Genomic DNA, 16,894 nt, shown 5'->3' with positions numbered 1-16,894 from the left:
ACTTGCTTTGCCATGGGGGGGTCACACTTTTGTGACTCAGAGCGGAAGAGGCCAGATGCTGAAGCCTGCTTAGAAAGCTGGGCTGACATAACCTTTAAGACCCATCACGGTGCAGCGCGTTGGGGTTGCTTAGCTGGGGAACGGCACTTTGCACACGCTCAGAGGCGACCCCTTTTGATTCATATTCACACCGCTTCTGTTTTTTAGGACTGAAGCCCAGCTTTCGGGATGCGAGCAACCTGCGTCCGGCGCTCGGGTTGTCCTGTTTTTCTTCGACATGGCTCCTCAACATTTCAACAAGCTCTTGACATGCAGCAGTAATGCGTTGTGAATGGAAGAAGGTACCTCACCCTGTGATGGGGCGGGCACAACGGTACAGGGTGAGGGGCAAAGGACAGGTGAGCACAGGAGACATCAGGCCAACCCACAGCCCTCTCTGTCTGGGCACCAGAAATCCTTTGCCCCTTTTGAGGCCATCGCAGTCGCCATGAGAGCTGCCCCTCACCCTTTTGTCACCCAGGACTTGGCAGCTCTATTAGTTAAGCACGGGTTACATGAAGTTGACATGGGTGGGGAGAGGATGGGGCCCACACCCAGCCCGCCAGGATGTTTCCTTCGTCCCCGGGGAAGATCTGCTGAACGTGAGTTCACACAGGGTGGATTGCCAGCACTTCAGGCAAGGCAACTATTGCACCCCGAGACCCTCACACCCGCCCCTGTGACCCCCCACCCCACCCCAGAAGAGTTCCCTGTCCCTTCCATCATCACAGAGAGGGTCATACATGAAGGACGCAGATGCCATTGCTGATGTTGAAGGGCGCCGCAGCTGCCCGTCCGGGGGGGGGTTATAGATGGGGAACGAAGCAGGTGCCAGCTTGCCCTTGGCCTCAGGTGGCAAGATAGCTTGGGCGGCAGCCTCAGTATAGAAGAAGACCTGGATAACGGAGACTGACAGATGTCGTGTGTTCCCCCCCCCCCACATCCTTCTCAGCACTTCTTCTGGCCTCTGGCCCTCTCCTGCCCTGACATTAACCCCCCCCTCACAGCTTCCAACCCACAAATTTCCCTTTTCTCAACTAGAAGTTTTCCTTCCCCTCTTTGACTAGCCCCTGGTGTAGTTTCACATTCTGTAAACACAAGCTGTCTTAGAGGAACTGCCAGAAGGGGGTGGGTGCTGCTATTTTCTCTTCCATCTAAGCTTGCGGCTACCATCTTTCCTCTGTCCCCATTGTGAGGTTATAGTAAAAACATACCCGTCCCGTCCCCCTCTTATCTTTCTCTGCCCACACCCCACACCTCTGCCATGTTCCTCCAGTTGCTAAATCTCCAGCGGCACTTTTTAAGTCAAAAACATAATTCAAACATTCTTTGTAATGGCCCAACTGACCCCCAAAGGCTAGAAACGCTTGCCATTTGCTGTAAAAGTGGCTACTTCTCTTGCTGAGTGGAGGTTTAGCCAAAACAAAGGACCACATTTAAGGGGGATTTGTCCCTTTTAAGTAAAAGATGCTCTGCGAAGCAGATTCAGCTCCCTGCATTACATTCCAGAGAGGGAAATTTAAACGTTTACCCCTTACAGCTTCAACCTGTCTCAGTTTCCCCCCTGGGGATCATGGCTGAGGAAGGAAGAATGATAGGAGCCTTTGTCTCTCCCCCCAAAATCACCTTCTGTTCCCCCTTGGAGCTGGGAAGGCCTTATTTACCGGTTGCCTTGTTTTGTTTTGCTTTTAAAATGGCCTGGCATTGCTGCCAAGCCAACAACAACAACAACAGCCGAAATTAGTAATTAGGAAATTAGTAATTTAATCTTCCTCCTCCAGCAGGAACTGGATGGCCACACAATTTAGATAAGCAAGATCAGTACTGACGGGTGGATCATAAACCCTCCCATCCTTGTTCTCCTCTCCTGTCGCAGTCATTGGGATTTACTTGTGAGTAAGCTTGAGAAGGCAAGGAGTTAAAAAACAACAACAACGAACAATTACCAGCCCTTAGGAAAGTTACAGTGGGGTCTTGACTTGAGAACTTAATCCGTATTGGAAGGCGGTTCTCAAGTCAAAAAGTTCTCAGGTCAAATCTGCATTTCCCATAGGAATGCATTGAAAACCATTTGATCCGTATCTGCTCTTTTCCGTCCATAGAAACTAATGGGAAGCTGCTATTCTGCCTTCGACCACTAGAGGGGGATATTTTGTTTCTTTTTTTCTTAGGTCAAGAAAGGTTCAGGGAAGGCAGGGAAAATACAGTCCAGGCAGTACAGTACCAGGCAGTCCGAAGACTGTCTCCCAATCCACTCTCTAAACGCTGGGAGGAGTGAGAAAGCAGACAGGCACCCTTTTCACTGGCCAACAGTTAACTGAAAGTTCAAATTTTGCACTTTCCATGCCTCCCACGTGGTTTTTTTTCAGTACTTAACTCAAATCTAAGTACTTAAGTCAAGTCAATATTTTCCTATGAGAGTGGTTCTTAAGTCAAAATGTTCTTAACTCGAGCCGTTCTTAAGTCAAGACCCCACTGTACTTTTTGGAAGCCAGCTCTCCAAATCTTGCAAACCAAGGTGGGACCAGACCAGACTGGCTGCAGGATTCCAGGAATCATGGTGCAAAATCTAGGAAGGATGTTACTTAGCAATACTGTGCTGTCCTGAGCGAACAGCTCTCTTAAGGATTTCTGGGCAGGAATGTGGGCAAGTCTTTGGAATTGAGTCCCGACTCTCAAGCCACAAGTCTGAGTCCCTATTAAAAATAAGCTTTTTTTCCCCCAGAGAAAAAGGAAGCAGGTGGGTGGGTTCAGAGTCATTAATCAAGTCGGAGTTATTGGGGGGGGGGGAAACCAAGTTGAGTCACCAAGTCCAACCTGACAAAGAGTCTTGCAACTCGAGTGCTTATCCCTATTTCTGGGGCACCCCCAGTTTTGAATTCTGCTTTCAAATAATAGCAAAGCAGGAAAGATAACATGGAAGCAATCCAGGGGATCTCCGTATCCGAAAGGCTTCCACAATCTCTCCACTCAATGATCCCCCCCATCTTTTTCTCCGTTCGCTCCCATCCCTCCTTCACCACCCCAACCCAATAGGTTCCTACCAGATATTTCCATGAAATCATCCAGGTTGGGTTGTAGCGGGGCCAGATCCGGCTGGATCATGTCGGCATTGCCGATATAGGCTGCAGGGAGAGAGAAAGAGACAAGCCGAAGCTCAGAAAGGGTCCCGCACATTTCTGATTCTCACCCAGCCTCTGCAGAATTTGTACCTCGATGGGCAGGCGCCGCTAGGTTAACTCATCTTCTTCTACATGTGGGAAGTGGCTTTGCATGGGTTCTGATTGGATGTTGGACAAAATAGTCTAGAATTCCCATCATCCCCCAGCCAGTATAAGCCACTGGATTCTGGCAGTTGTCGTCAAAAGGAGTAACTTTTCCTAGCACTGGGACGGTTCTGACTATGAATACCGGAGAATGTGAGCCAAAGGCAGGGCTACCAGACAGGGATCACGTCTGTCACTGTGGGAAATTTATATTGCACATTTCTATCGTTAGACTTTGCCTCCCACAATCCTGGGAGTTGTAGTCTCCAGAAGACTAATCTGTTGTGGGGAAGAAAGCCACTTGTTGTGGCTCTGCTAGCATGTCCTCGCCATCTGACCTCACCTTTTGAAAGTCTAGAGAAAAGAAGACCAAGGAGAGATAGGATAGCACTTTTCAAATATTTGAAAGGTAGTCCTACTGAGGAGGTAGCATGATTTGTTCTCGATCATCCCAGAGTGCAGGATACTTAAAAATGGACTTGAGCTACAGGAAACCAGATTTAGGCTGAATATCAGGGGAAAAACAGTTAGAGCAGTACAACAATGGGACACATGGCCTTGGGAGGTGCTGAGTGCTCCAAGGCTGGAGGCATTCAAGAGAAAATTGGTCAACTACCCGGCAGATATCCTTTGATTTGGATTCTTGTCTTGAGCAGGGGATTGGACTCAATGGCTCTTCCAACTCCATTATTCTATGATTCTTGGCTACAGTTTTTCTGGAGGTGACTGACTGGCACACTCATCACCATCGGAAGACAAAAGGGGAACCAGAGGGAGGAGGACTGCCCTGGTCTGGCTAGATCATAGAAGCACTGTCCCCAAAGCACAAGAGTTGTAGTAAACCCCAACGGCTATGGAGCCCTGCCATGAGGCAGGTTCCAGCCGAAGCGTCCCAAACTAGTGGCCATCCAAATGCTGTTTAAGAACCTCCAAGCAAAGACAGCCCACCACCTTCTAAGGGAGTCTGGTTCTTATGTCAACCAGTTCTTCCTAAAGATTAGTCAGAATCTCTTTTCTTGTATATTAGGGCCCCTGTATCCATGGGGGAATCGGTTCCAAGTGCCTTGAGGATGTTCAAAAACGTGGAACACTATTTTAAGAGCAAACACTATCCATAGCATGGTCTCTGACCCCATCTTGCGGCCTGGTCTGGTGACTTTATCATTAGAAACACATATTTTTTATGTATTTTTCTTTTAATATTTTTAGACAGTGGATAAATGAATCAGCAGATACTGATCCTACAGATAAGGGGGTCCTGCTGAAATCTGATTACACTGGTTTGAGTTGAGTTCCTCTGGAGCTGCAGGAACCAACCGTTTTCCACTTTCCATGTGACAGACTTTTCAAATATTTGAAGATGGCTGTCCTAGCACCTCTCAGCCTTTTCCTCTCCAGGCAAAATGCACCTGACTCCCTCCACCGTTTCTCATTGGGCTTGGTTTCCAGGCCCTTCATCATCTTGGCTGCCCTCCTCCAGACACATTCCAGCTCCTCTGTGTCCGTTTAAAACTGGGCCAGCTCAGAACTAGACACAGGTGTGACAAACCCAGACCTACTGGGATATGTCACACAGTTACACTAAGCTGCCACCAACCATTCCCTGTAAGAAGTCACACAGACCAGGGATGGATTTTTAAACAATAAAAAGAATAAGGTTTATTTTAAATACACACAGGGAAAAATAAACAATCAGGTGAATAACATAAAGTAACGTGGCTTATTCTCACTCATACATGCATACAGTTTGGTTCACCCAGAACCCTTAACTTGAAGCACAGACCCTGAACCTATCAGTTCTGGCTAACCAACAGACACCTGAACCTATCAGGTTGGTACTCTGACACACAGTAGTACCCTGTCTGACACACAGACTCCCACAACAGCTTCTTCTTCCCAGCTGCTGCTTCGTCACAACCCAGTGTCTCTCAGCGTCTCATAAACTCTCCACACACGCTTCACATATTTATACAGTACAGCCCCTCCTCCTGATGTCCCGCCTTCCACTCCCCATAGGATGGAACTTTCCCTCCAAACCCATGACAGACAGGTAACATCAGTGCTGTATGTAACACCTCCCCTCTTTATAAGTTGTTTTGTAGGGGGAAAGCTAAGGTGCTTTTCACCAAAAAACAACCTGGGTAAAATACACAACAACAGTTATACATACCATATTATACTTACTTATACTTACATTCTAAGTTAAACCATAGCAAATAGGCATTTAAACATTTACCATCTACATTACATCAATTTACCTTTATTCATACAAACCAATTCAAAAACAGGTACATTTTACTTTTTGTCATCATTATATACACATAGTCCATGTTCTTTCGCCGTCTTCATTCTTCAGGTCTTCTTGATAAGGCGTCAGCAACACAGTTCACTGACCCTCTGACCACCTTCACTTCAAAGTCATAGTCCTGTAGGTTTAAAGCCCACCTCATAAGTTTGCTATTGTGGGTTTTCATTGTCTTTAACCATTGCAGTGGTGAATGGTCAGTGCACAGAACAAAATGTCTTCCCCAGATGTAAGGCTTGGCCTTCTGGATCGCGTAGACTATGGCCAAACACTCCTTCTCCACGGTTGCCAAATGTCTCTCACCTTTTTGAAGTTTCCTACTCAGGTAGGACACTGGATGCTGGTCACCATTCTCATCCTCCTGGCACAGAACTGCTCCTACCCCGCTGTTAGACGCATCGGTGTAGATGATGAACTCCCGATCGAAGTCTGGAGCACGCAGGACAGGATAGTTGATTAACGCCTCCTTCAACCTCTGGAACGCCGCCTCACAGTCGCTGGTCCACGGGATGCGGTCATCAGCCGTCTTCCTCGTCAGATCGGTCAGCGGAGCCGCAATCTCGCTAAACCTCGGGATGAACTTTCTGTAGTAGCCCACCAACCCAAGAAATGATTTGACCTTTTTCTTGGTGTTGGGTCTAGGCCAATCAAGAACTGCTTCTATTTTGGCCTCCAGGGGTTTTATCATTCCTCCCCCTACCATGTGACCCAAGTATTTTATTTCTGGGCTACCCAGCTGACACTTGCTGGCCTTTACTGTTAGCCCTGCTGCACTTAACCTCTGCAGCACTAACTCCAGGTGTATCAGGTGATCTTCCCAGGTATTACTGAAGATCCCTATGTCGTCAATGTAGGCCACTGTAAAGTCACTGAGCCCTGCCAAGGTCTGGTCCATCAGCCTTTGGAATGTGGCTGGTGCATTTCTGAGACCAAAGCTCAGGACTCGAAACTCATAGAGACCAAAAGGGCTGCAAAAGGCAGTCTTTTCTTGATCCCTGGGATCAATTCTTAATTGCCAATATCCCTTTACCAGGTCCAATGATGAGATGAACCGACAACCCCCTATGGTTTCAATCAGGTTGTCTAGCCTGGGCATTGGGTAGGCATCAGGAGTGGTTACACGGTTTAATTTCCTGTAATCGACACACAACCTAATGCTCCCATCAGGCTTGTCCACAAGGACTATCGGAGAGGACCAAGGACTAGAAGAGGGGACGATTATGTTCTCCCTCAGCATTTCGTCCAGCTCCTTCCGCACCTTGTCCCTATAGGGTCCCGTTACTCGGTATGGGGATACTGCCTGCGGGGGTGCATCCCCTGTGTGGATCCGATGCATCACTCCCTTCACTATCCCCGGCTTGTTGGAAAACACCTGGTGATATTTACTAAGCAGCATTTTTAGTTCGTGCTGCTGGTCTTGGGTGAGTGCAGGACTGATCTTTACCTCCTCTGGGTTGTATTTTACTTCCCCTCTACCCTCCCAGAAGGGTAATTCAGCTTCCTCACTCTCAGCGGCTTTTATCGCGAATAAGACCCTCTGTTCCCCTCTGTAGTAGGGTTTTAGGGCATTCACATGAACCACCCTCCTTGCTTGGTTCTCCTCCTGCTCTATAAGGTAGTTCAGGTCTGACATCTTGGAAATGACCCTATATGGTCCTGCCCATTTGAGCTGCAGCTTATTCTCTCTGCAGGGCCTAAGCCAAAGCACTTCCTCCCCTGGGTCAAAGTGCCTCTCTCTAGCTTTGTGGTCATACCATGTTTTCTGTCTGACCTTCTGAGCTTGCAGGTTTTCTGCTGCCAGCTCTAGATTTCTCCTTAGGTCGTTCATCAAGGTGTCTATGTAAGTCACAACGTCTTGTGGGTCATCCTGGGTGATCTGCTCCCAATTTTGTTTGATCAAATCAAGGGGCTCTTTCACCCCTAAATGTGCAGCAAACATGTCAGAGTGACCCCTTTGTAAGATCATTGGGCGATACTTTTCAGGTACCACCAGCTGACTTCTGATCCCATCTCCCCCTTTTGAGATATTCCTCAGGGTTTCTCTATATAAAATCCCCTTTTTCTCCAGAAATCTCACTGGGGTTTCAGGTGTTAGCTGGGCGTCAGTCACCTGTTCAAAACACTTTTGGAGAGTGGCGTCTGCCTTTTGCTCCTGTCCAAATCTGCTGTCTGTGGTTAAGGTTTCCACCACAGCTTCTGAACTTCCCTCTGCTTCCGTCTCTGGCTCATCATTACCCCCCTGAACTGTCCCCGTGGTGGCTTGTGAGCGTGTAATCACTAGCACCCGTTTCACATGTTCAGCCAGGTCATTTCCCACGAGCACGGCTGCTGGCAGAGTCGATGAAATCGCTAGCCTCCAAACTCCCCTCCAGCCTTGAAAGTTGACAGGTACCTCAGCTACTGGCAGAGAGATTACCTGCCCCTCAATCCCTGCTACCTTCATGCTCTCATTTGGGATTATAAACTCCCTGGGAATAATATCTGGATGGCACAGGGTTACCTGGGAACAAGTGTCCCGCAGCCCCCTATACTGACGGTCAAGTATTCCTACGTCCACCCCTGCTGTCTCAAACAACTGAGAATCTGTTTTTATCAGCAAGCAGCGCTTTACCTCCACAAGAGGACCATTTTCCTCAGCCTGATCAGCAGAGGTAGCTGTTCCAGACTGAGTAGTCATGGCAACAGGCTCCCTCAGTGACACTGAGCTTTGCTCTTTCTGGACACAGAACACAGCTTTTGGCTTGGTCCCACTAGACTCCTGAGGCACCATTCCTTTTAGCTGCTTTAATTTCTCACACTCTGAGATTAGATGCCCCTTTCCCTGACAGAAATAACATTTTCTGGTGTATTTTGAGTCTCTCTCATCTTGTTTTGGTTTTCCCTCCAAATTCTGAGGTCTTAGTTTCATGTCTGAGGGCTTCCCTTCACCATGGGCCCCTCCCCCTTGCTGGCTTTTCCCTGGTCCCTGAGAGTACTTGCTGTAGGTTTCTTTGGGTTTACCCACAGATTTCCCCTCACCCAAGGGCTTTCTTATTTGGGAAATAAAATCCGCGATTTCTGCGGCTGCTGCCACAGTTTTTGGTTTCCTTTCCCTCACCTGGAACTTCAATTCCCCATGCAGGACTGAATAGAACTGTTCCAGCGCTATCAAGTCTTTAAGCTGTTCATAGGTCTCTGTTCCCTCCTGCGATAGCCATTTCTCAAGCAGCCTCACCAATTGGGCCCCCACTTGGGTAAAAGTCTGTTCTGGCTTCTTGGTTAGGGACCTGAATCTTTGTCTCAGCTACTCTGCATTTATCCCATGTCTGGCAAACACCAGTTTTTTAAACTCTGCAAAATCTTTCATCAGTTCCTCAGGCATCTCGGCATAGACCTCAGCCAGGCTACCACTGATTAAAGATCGCATGATGGTCATCTTCTCAGTTTCCCTCACTGAGAAGTCCACAAACGCTCTTTCCACTAAGGAAAAGAACACCTCAGGACAATCTCCCTTGTGGTACACAGGGAATTTCTTCAGGTCAGCCTTAGACAGTTGGCCTCCCTCAGAATCCCTATTATTATTATTGTTCTGGTTCATCATTTCCAGTTTTCTTAATTCAAACGCCATTTTCTCTCTCTCCATTCTTTCTTCCCTCTCCATTCTCTCTCTCTCTCTCTCTAATTCAAATTGCCGCTGTTTCTCTCTTTCCCTTTCCTCCATTTCCCTCACCCTCAGTTCATGCTGTTGGGCTAGGAGTATTTTTCTGAGTTCTGGGTCCTGCTCTCCTGTGCTGTCACCTTGCACTGAGCCAAATTCCTCCTCAGAACCTTGGTCAATCTGGGGGTCTTTCACTTCACTCATGTCTGCTATCTGGCTTCGAGTCAAGGGCATAATCCCCCCTCAGAACAGGCTGCTTTAAAAGTCAAGCCTCAGAATAAAACGACCACTTTTTTTTTTTCCTTCTTGCCTCAGAACCAGCCTTCTCTAGGCTGCTGTTCTTCAGCACTAACTTGCAACAGTATCGAGTCAGAGCCTACCCCCCTCTGCTGGGCCTCTCAGCTGGCAAGCTAGCTCACTGTTACTACGCAGATTTGCCTCAGCTTTTTCCCGCCAAAACTAGGCTGCCTCAGAGCACCTTAATCTAAGTCTCCCCAGTTGGCACGTTCTTCTACTAGCGCACCTCCCCGTGAGGTACACCTAGAAGATTACCTACGCGCCTCAGACTGTCCCTGACTAGACCCCCCTTGCTCTGGGCACACTTGCCAAGGCTTTGCTGGACCACTGGACAACTGGACCAGTCGTATCCCACCCGCTGGACACCAATCAATGTGACAAACCCAGACCTACTGGGATCTGCCACACAGGTTACACTAAGCTGCCACCAACCATTCCCTGTAAGAAGTCACACAGACCAGGGATGGATTTTTAAACAATAAAAAGAATAAGGTTTATTTTAAATACACACAGGGAAAAATAAACAATCAGGTGAATAACATAAAGTAACGTGGCTTATTCTCACTCATACATGCATACAGTTTGGTTCACCCAGAACCCTTAACTTGAAGCACAGACCCTGAACCTATCAGTTCTGGCTAACCAACAGACACCTGAACCTATCAGGTTGGTACTCTGACACACAGTAGTACCCTGTCTGACACACAGACTCCCACAACAGCTTCTTCTTCCCAGCTGCTGCTTCGTCACAACCCAGTGTCTCTCAGCGTCTCATAAACTCTCCACACACGCTTCACATATTTATACAGTACAGCCCCTCCTCCTGATGTCCCGCCTTCCACTCCCCATAGGATGGAACTTTCCCTCCAAACCCATGACAGACAGGTAACATCAGTGCTGTATGTAACAACAGGAAGCCCTGATAAGATCTAAAGCATGGGAGGGCCAAGTAGACCAGCTGCCAGGTTTACCTTCATCCGGGGAGGGCTGGGGGGGTCCACATCCCTGGGTCATGGTGAAGAGAGTGTCTGAGATATCTGAGAGGAAGCTGTCCAGATCAAAGAGCTGCCGCCCCTCTGCTTCTTCCTCCTTGTCCCGCAGGAGCATCGGAACCACGTTGGAAAAAAGCTGGTTGCACCAGTTCTCCGTCGGTTTCCAAGTGTCATCGTCCTAAATGGGAGAAGAAAGGAACTGTCGTGATCAGGCACATTTCCACCCTTCCACAAGAGGCCCAATCCTGATCCTAGCCAACCCATCTGAAGAAAGGCCATCTTCGCCACTCACCGTTTTGGGACCAGTGACTTCCTCTTCCCGGCTGAACCTGCGAAGCTGTAAGAGAAACATCACATTAAAGTCACATGGCTGATTGGGGGGGATAATACAGAGTGGTGGGTGGGCATTCTTGGGGGATAATGCAGAGATGGGGGGGTCCATGGTAAAGGTTCAAGCCCTATGGAGGGGCACAACAATCTGTAGTGGCAGAGGAGGCTCATGCCAATTTGGACAGGGAAGGCTGGAGTGACCAGTGGCAGAGAATTTGCTACCCAATCTCTTCCCATGCAAAACCTAAGTACAGCTTGCATGCCTCTGTTGGCCAGAAGGGGTGCTAGAAAAATCAGATGGCCAGTGCCCCAACTAACCCAAAATTAGGATCACCCTCACCAGTGGTTCTTAAGCACTTCCCCATTTCTAGTGATTCCTAAAATCATGATGCAAAATTAAGGCCAAAGATGGGCTTTTAAAAAAAAATAGAAGTGTTTGCATCTTTGTTGTTGAAGATAAAACTTTTTTTTAATTCTAAAATCTCAGCCAACAGAGAGGCAACCTCAGGCTTGCCTCTTCAGCCATGCAAAGGAAACTTCAGCTCTGTGCGGACACTACGTCAAGATTGCAAATGGATAGGATAGGATACGATATTTGTAAAATCGCATTCTAGCGCATACGTATTGCTTAAAATGTTATAATGTACTGTATCTGCAAAGCCAGCAGATGATATTGATGGAGGTGGTAAATATCCATATTAATAATACAGTGGTGCCTCGCTTAACGTTTGCTTCGTTTAACGTTTTTTTCGCTTAACGTTTATTTTTTCAGAGGCAGATTGTGCTTCGTATAACGTTTTTCCCTATGGGCGATTTTCGCATAGCGTTTTTGGGACCATGCTTCGCTTAACGTTTTTGGTTTTAGGTCCCCTGCTTCGCTTAACGTTTTTTTGTTTTCAATTTAAAAAGTGTCTTAGAAGGGTCCAAAACGGTTCTAAATGCTTGGATTCGTTAGAGGACCCCTTAAGTCATGTGCAAACCTGATTTGGCTTTGATCTGACGTTTCGTTAATTTTTTGTGAATTTTTGTTTTTTGGCCCATAGGAACCAATGGACCTGTCAAAATCTGACAGCTCCATGCTTTCCTATGGGGGAGAAAACAATTTACAAAAAATTAACGAAAGTTCAGATCAAAGCCAAATCAGGTTTGCACACAACTTAGGGGGTCCTCTAACGAACCCAAGAATTTAGAACAGTTGCTGAGTCTTCATTAATTTTTTGTGAATTTTTTCTTCCCCCATAGGAAATAATGGAGCTGTCAGATTTTGACAGCTGTCAAAAGTTGGGGGAAAAAAATTCACCATTAATTAACGAAAAGTCAAATCAAAGCCAAATTAACTTTTGCATCCGTTTTAGAGGGTGCAGAAGCTAATCCAAGCATTTAAAACCATTTTTGACCCTTTTATGACACACTTAATTTTGCAAAAATTGACTTCGCAAAGCCATTGAAACCTATTGAGTCAGCTACAATACATTCCAATGGAGGATACATTGTATCGTTTAACGATGTTTCCTATGGGTTTTTTCGCTTAAGGACGGCAATCCGTGCCTATTGGAACGGATTAACCAGTTTCCAATGCATCTCTATGGGAAATGGTGTTTCGCATAAAGTTTTTTTCGCATAAGGTTTTTTTTTTGGAACCAATTAAAAACGTTATGCGAGGCACCACTGTATATTCCTTTGCTAACTTGCAGAGGCTGTGTTTCCCTATAACCTGCAAGTGTAAGGTCAGACTAAGCAAAGCAAAGGCCAGCCCCTTAGCTTAGCTGCTTAAGTGGCTACTTGACAGTCTTACCATCAACAACAACAACAAAAAACATGATTTGCTACCCTGGCAAATCTAACAGAAATTTCTGTAAGAAGATTCAAAAGCAGGTACAAAGCTTAAGTAATTTAACAGAACAGTAAAACTGGCTGACAATTGATGAGTTTATAAGAACTGATAAAAAGGAATATAAATAACAGCCTGGGAGGGGTAGCAAAAGGAGGTACGATATGTACAGTACTGAGGAAAGACTGCTTGTGTGTGTGTGTGTAAGAATTTATTTTATAAACCTATGATGATGTAATTTGGGGGGGGTTATGCTTTGAATGTGGGTTTTTTTTTGCAATTTTGTTGTTGTTCCTGTGGCTAATTTAACTGAGAGTTATTTCCTTAATAATTTGAAGTTTACACTGAATTTATATCAGTATATTTCTGATGTATCATACTTGGGCTTGTGGCGCAGTGGCGCAGTGGTTAAAACGCTGTACTGCAGCTAAAACTGTGCTCACGACCTGGGGTTCAAATCCCAGGTAGCCGGCTCAAGGTTGACTCAGCCTTCTATCCTTCTGAGGTCGGTAAAATGAGTACCCAGCTTGCTGGGGGGGCAATGTGTAGCCTGTATAATTAAATTACAAACCGCCCGGAGAGTGCTTGTAGCGCTATGGGGTGGTATATAAGTCCAAATATATATATATATATAAATTTTATAAGCGATCATAGAATAGTGAAATTGGAAGGGGCCTATAAAGCCATCAAGTCCAACCTCCCTGCTCGATGCAGGAATCTGAATCAAAGGAGATCTGACAGGTGGTTGTCTAAGTTTATCTCGAATGCCTCCCATGTTGGAGCGCTCAGCACCTCTTAAGATCATGGGTTCCGTTGTTGTACCACTCTAACAGTTAGGAAGTTTTTCCTGAAATTCAACCAAAATCAGGCTTCCTGTGACTTGAGATCACTGTTGCATGTCCTGCACACTGGGATGATGAGAACAAATTCTGCCCCTCCTCTTTATGACAGCCTTTCAAGTGTATTTGGAAAGTGTTATAATATCCCTTTCTATTTTATTTTCTCAAGGCTAAACATGCCCAGTTCTTTTATAGGGCTTGGTTTCCAGCCTCCTGATTATCCTTGATGCTCTCCTCTGAACTTCTTCCAGTTTGTCAGCATCCTTCTTAAAGGGTGGTGTCCAGAACTGGACAAAGAACTCCAGGTGAGTCTTAACCAGTGCTGAATAGAGAGGGACGATACTTCTGTTAATAACTCCCATACATTTTCTAGCATTTGTTTGAAAAATAAAAGAAGAAGAAGAAACCCAGATATTTTTTGGAAACCCAGTTTTTGAGTCTTGTATAGGATCCTAAAAGATATCCAGAAGAAGAAAGGAAGTTATACAAGGCGGAACATTTCATTCTGGTTCACACTGAAATTAACCCATTTGGGATCAAGGCCAGCTGTGATGAACACAAAACAGAGACCATATCCGTCACTAAGTGGCGCTCCTGTCCAACTCAAATTTGAAGATGGCTCATAAGGGCTGCATCAAATGTTGGCGAGTGCCTTGCATCACCCACTTGCCAGCAAAGGGTGGAAGCCAGTGGCGTCAGGCGAGGGCCAAGCCTAGGAGCTGTTGGGAGGGACATAAAACCCCAGGCTCTCCTTCTGCATCAGCTGAAAAGAGAGGAGGCAACCAGGCGCCCAATGTGGAAAAAGTGGTGCCCCAACCTTAAATCTTGCCAGGGAGAAGTCTGTGTAGCAAACTAAATGCCACGTGCTCCATCTCTGGTGACCCCCATTGCACCGGATCTCCCTCAGAGAAACATGAGCTGCCAATGGCTGGGAGAATACTAATCTTATAGCCCTCCTTTACAATCAGTAGCATCTCTCTGCACCTAGAACATGGAGGCACAGTCCTACCAAATCACAGAGAGAATTAATGGAAAACATGGATATATGTTATTCTGCATGGGCCCCAGCAACATTACAGGTTCCCTCTCTCAGTAGGTGAGCAGACTCACATTTTCCAAAGTTTCAGGACTAGGATCATAAATCATGGCGCAGGATCCTGGAATGCCACCAGGCAAGCCTCTGGCATGACACACGGAAAAACAACATGTGTCCATGTGTCTAGCAGAACAAGACGTACAATGTGGATTTCCAATCCTTCCTCCTCATTTCCCATATTCCTCCTCATTTCCCCATATTTCTATTAGAGGAGTGTGCCACATGCACCCATACAGTTTCATGCTGCGCCAGCTGGGAACAGGTATAGACAGGCTCCAGGCACATGGAAACCCACATATATATATTTTTCTAGAGAAGGATCTCACCTCATCCAGAGAAATTCCCTGAGACTTGGCCAGTGCTTTTAGACCTGGCAACCGGACTCATTCCTGGGTGGTGGTGGCTAATCAGGGCCGGTGGCCAGCAACCATTTCCAGGAGACATCTGGGCAGCCCCCCACCCACCCCCTGTCCTCCTGACTGGGGATGCTGCAAAGTGGAGGAAACCTGACCCGCTTCTTATAGTAGATCCGCCACTTGTGGTACTCCTTCATCACCACCTCGATCCGCCGTTTCCAGTAGTTCCCCTCCAGCACGACAGCCTGAGAAGGAAGATAACCACGGTAAAAAAGCAGGGTGGGGAAAACCCCACAAAACCCTCCCATTTAAATGCTGCCAAGCCTCATCATGCCATGTCGTGTTTGCCAATTTTTTTTTTACTCACACTAAAGAGCTTCAATGGCAGAGAGAGCTGGACCATAAAGAAAGCTGACCGCCGAAGAATTGATGCCTTTGAATTGTGGTGCTGGAGGAGACTCTTGAGAGTCCCCTGGACTGCAAGGAGAACAAACCTATCCATTTTGTAGGAAATCAACCCTGAGTGCTCACTGGAAGGAGAGATCCTGAAGCTGAGGCTCCAAGACTTCTTTGGCCATCTCATGAGAAGAGAAGACTCCCTGGAAAAGACTCTGATGTTGGGAAGTGTGAAGGTAAGAGGAGAAGGGGACGACAGAGGATGAGATGGTTGGACAATGTCGCCGAAGCAACTAACATGAATCTGACCCAACTCCGGGAGGCAGTGGAAGACAGGAGGGCCTGGCGTGCTCTGGTCTATGGGGTCACGAAGAGTCGAACACGACTAAATGACTAAACGAACGAAAGAGCTTCAGGTTGATTTCCTGCTGTGTTGGTTAATTTTTTTGGAGAGGGGGGTTAAAGGGTCTATTGGGTTGACTCCTGTCTACAGCGTTTGTTTCAAACTTGGAGACAGTGAGAGTGCTTTGAATACTGCAGAAACACCCCACCCACACCCACCCCGCTGAGATAAAGAAGCCATGCTGGTTTCTCCCTTAAATATACAAACCTCCTCAGACATCCAGGCCTGGAACTCAAAGTTTGCTTCCAGTTGGCAGAAAGAACAGAGGCAAACTGTAAAGATACAACTCCACTGGGTGAAAAAATGTGGGAAATACTACAGGACTGGGACAGTCTGGTGTACATTTTGTTTTTCACTGAACCCCATGAAGAAAATGAGAATCAGCCTGGAGTTATTCTCCTGCAACTCCCTAGCTTTCTCCTTCCCCATTGGGGCTTCTGCTTTTTTTGCCACTGGATCCATTGGCATCAGTTCAAATAATGTGATCACTTGAACTGATGCAGAAAAGTGGACGCTGGGGGTTTGCACAACGATGTAGCAGCTGGGAGGGGCAGGGAAAAGGCAAAGATCCAGATCCCGGAGGGCTCAACCTTTGCAAATAATGGCTTTACTTCTCTTTTTAAAACAGCTTAATTTTAGCGCTGTCTCCCTTGTTCAAACTAGTATTCAGAGGAGCTGACTGTTTTCCATTTTGTTTAGCTAAGCAAAACTGCTTCAGTGTTCTCACAGTTTGGAGAAGGAACAAAGGACAGTCAAGCTGCCTTAATGATGTTTTGGGAAATGAATGGCACTGGAGACAACAGATGTTGTCTTATCAAATGCTGCTAACGAGCTTGTTTATACTTTAGCAATGCATACCTGAGCTTATCACTGAATAGGGAGTAGTTCACATGCTTGTTCCTACCGTTCTTCGAAGTATAATGAAGTAATAATATATTGCCCAGCTGCAAATTATTGGAATAAACAGTAAAAATGTATAAAAATGGTTTGCTTCACTCAGTGAGGCTTCAGACGTCTTGGGCCAAATTCTGAGCCACACTCTCATCTGTTCCAGCTATTGGGTGCCTGTGCAAGTTACTTGATAAACTTGTCTCCATATAAGTAAAC

At 46.5% G+C, this 16,894-nt stretch overlaps 1 protein-coding gene and 1 long non-coding RNA gene across 4 annotated transcripts in view; one reads left to right on the top strand and one right to left on the bottom strand.

Annotated features, from left to right (window-relative positions):
- The window catches only part of LOC140701737 (uncharacterized), a 32,694-nt gene extending 18,756 nt beyond the window's left edge, over nt 1-13,938 (top strand). For 2 of the 3 annotated variants that reach the window (XR_012080685.2, XR_012080684.2), the window contains exons 4-6: nt 208-398; nt 10,646-10,875; nt 13,706-13,938. This is a non-coding gene — a long non-coding RNA (uncharacterized LOC140701737). The other variant, XR_013538121.1, reaches the window with a different exon arrangement.
- MLXIPL (MLX interacting protein like) overlaps nt 1-16,894 on the bottom strand; it is a 46,887-nt gene that overhangs the window by 17,213 nt on the left and 12,780 nt on the right. The window contains exons 4-7 of the mRNA XM_072978374.2: nt 15,144-15,233; nt 10,829-10,873; nt 10,516-10,714; nt 3,084-3,164 (exon numbers count right to left, since the gene is read on the bottom strand). Coding sequence (XP_072834475.2) covers nt 3,084-3,164; nt 10,516-10,714; nt 10,829-10,873; nt 15,144-15,233 — 415 coding nt within the window. The remainder of the gene's footprint in view (nt 1-3,083; nt 3,165-10,515; nt 10,715-10,828; nt 10,874-15,143; nt 15,234-16,894) is intronic.

Source organism: Pogona vitticeps, chromosome 7 (assembly GCF_051106095.1).
Source record: "Pogona vitticeps strain Pit_001003342236 chromosome 7, PviZW2.1, whole genome shotgun sequence".
Taxonomy (NCBI): domain Eukaryota; kingdom Metazoa; phylum Chordata; class Lepidosauria; order Squamata; family Agamidae; genus Pogona; species Pogona vitticeps.
This window is presented reverse-complemented; position numbering and strand designations above follow the sequence as displayed.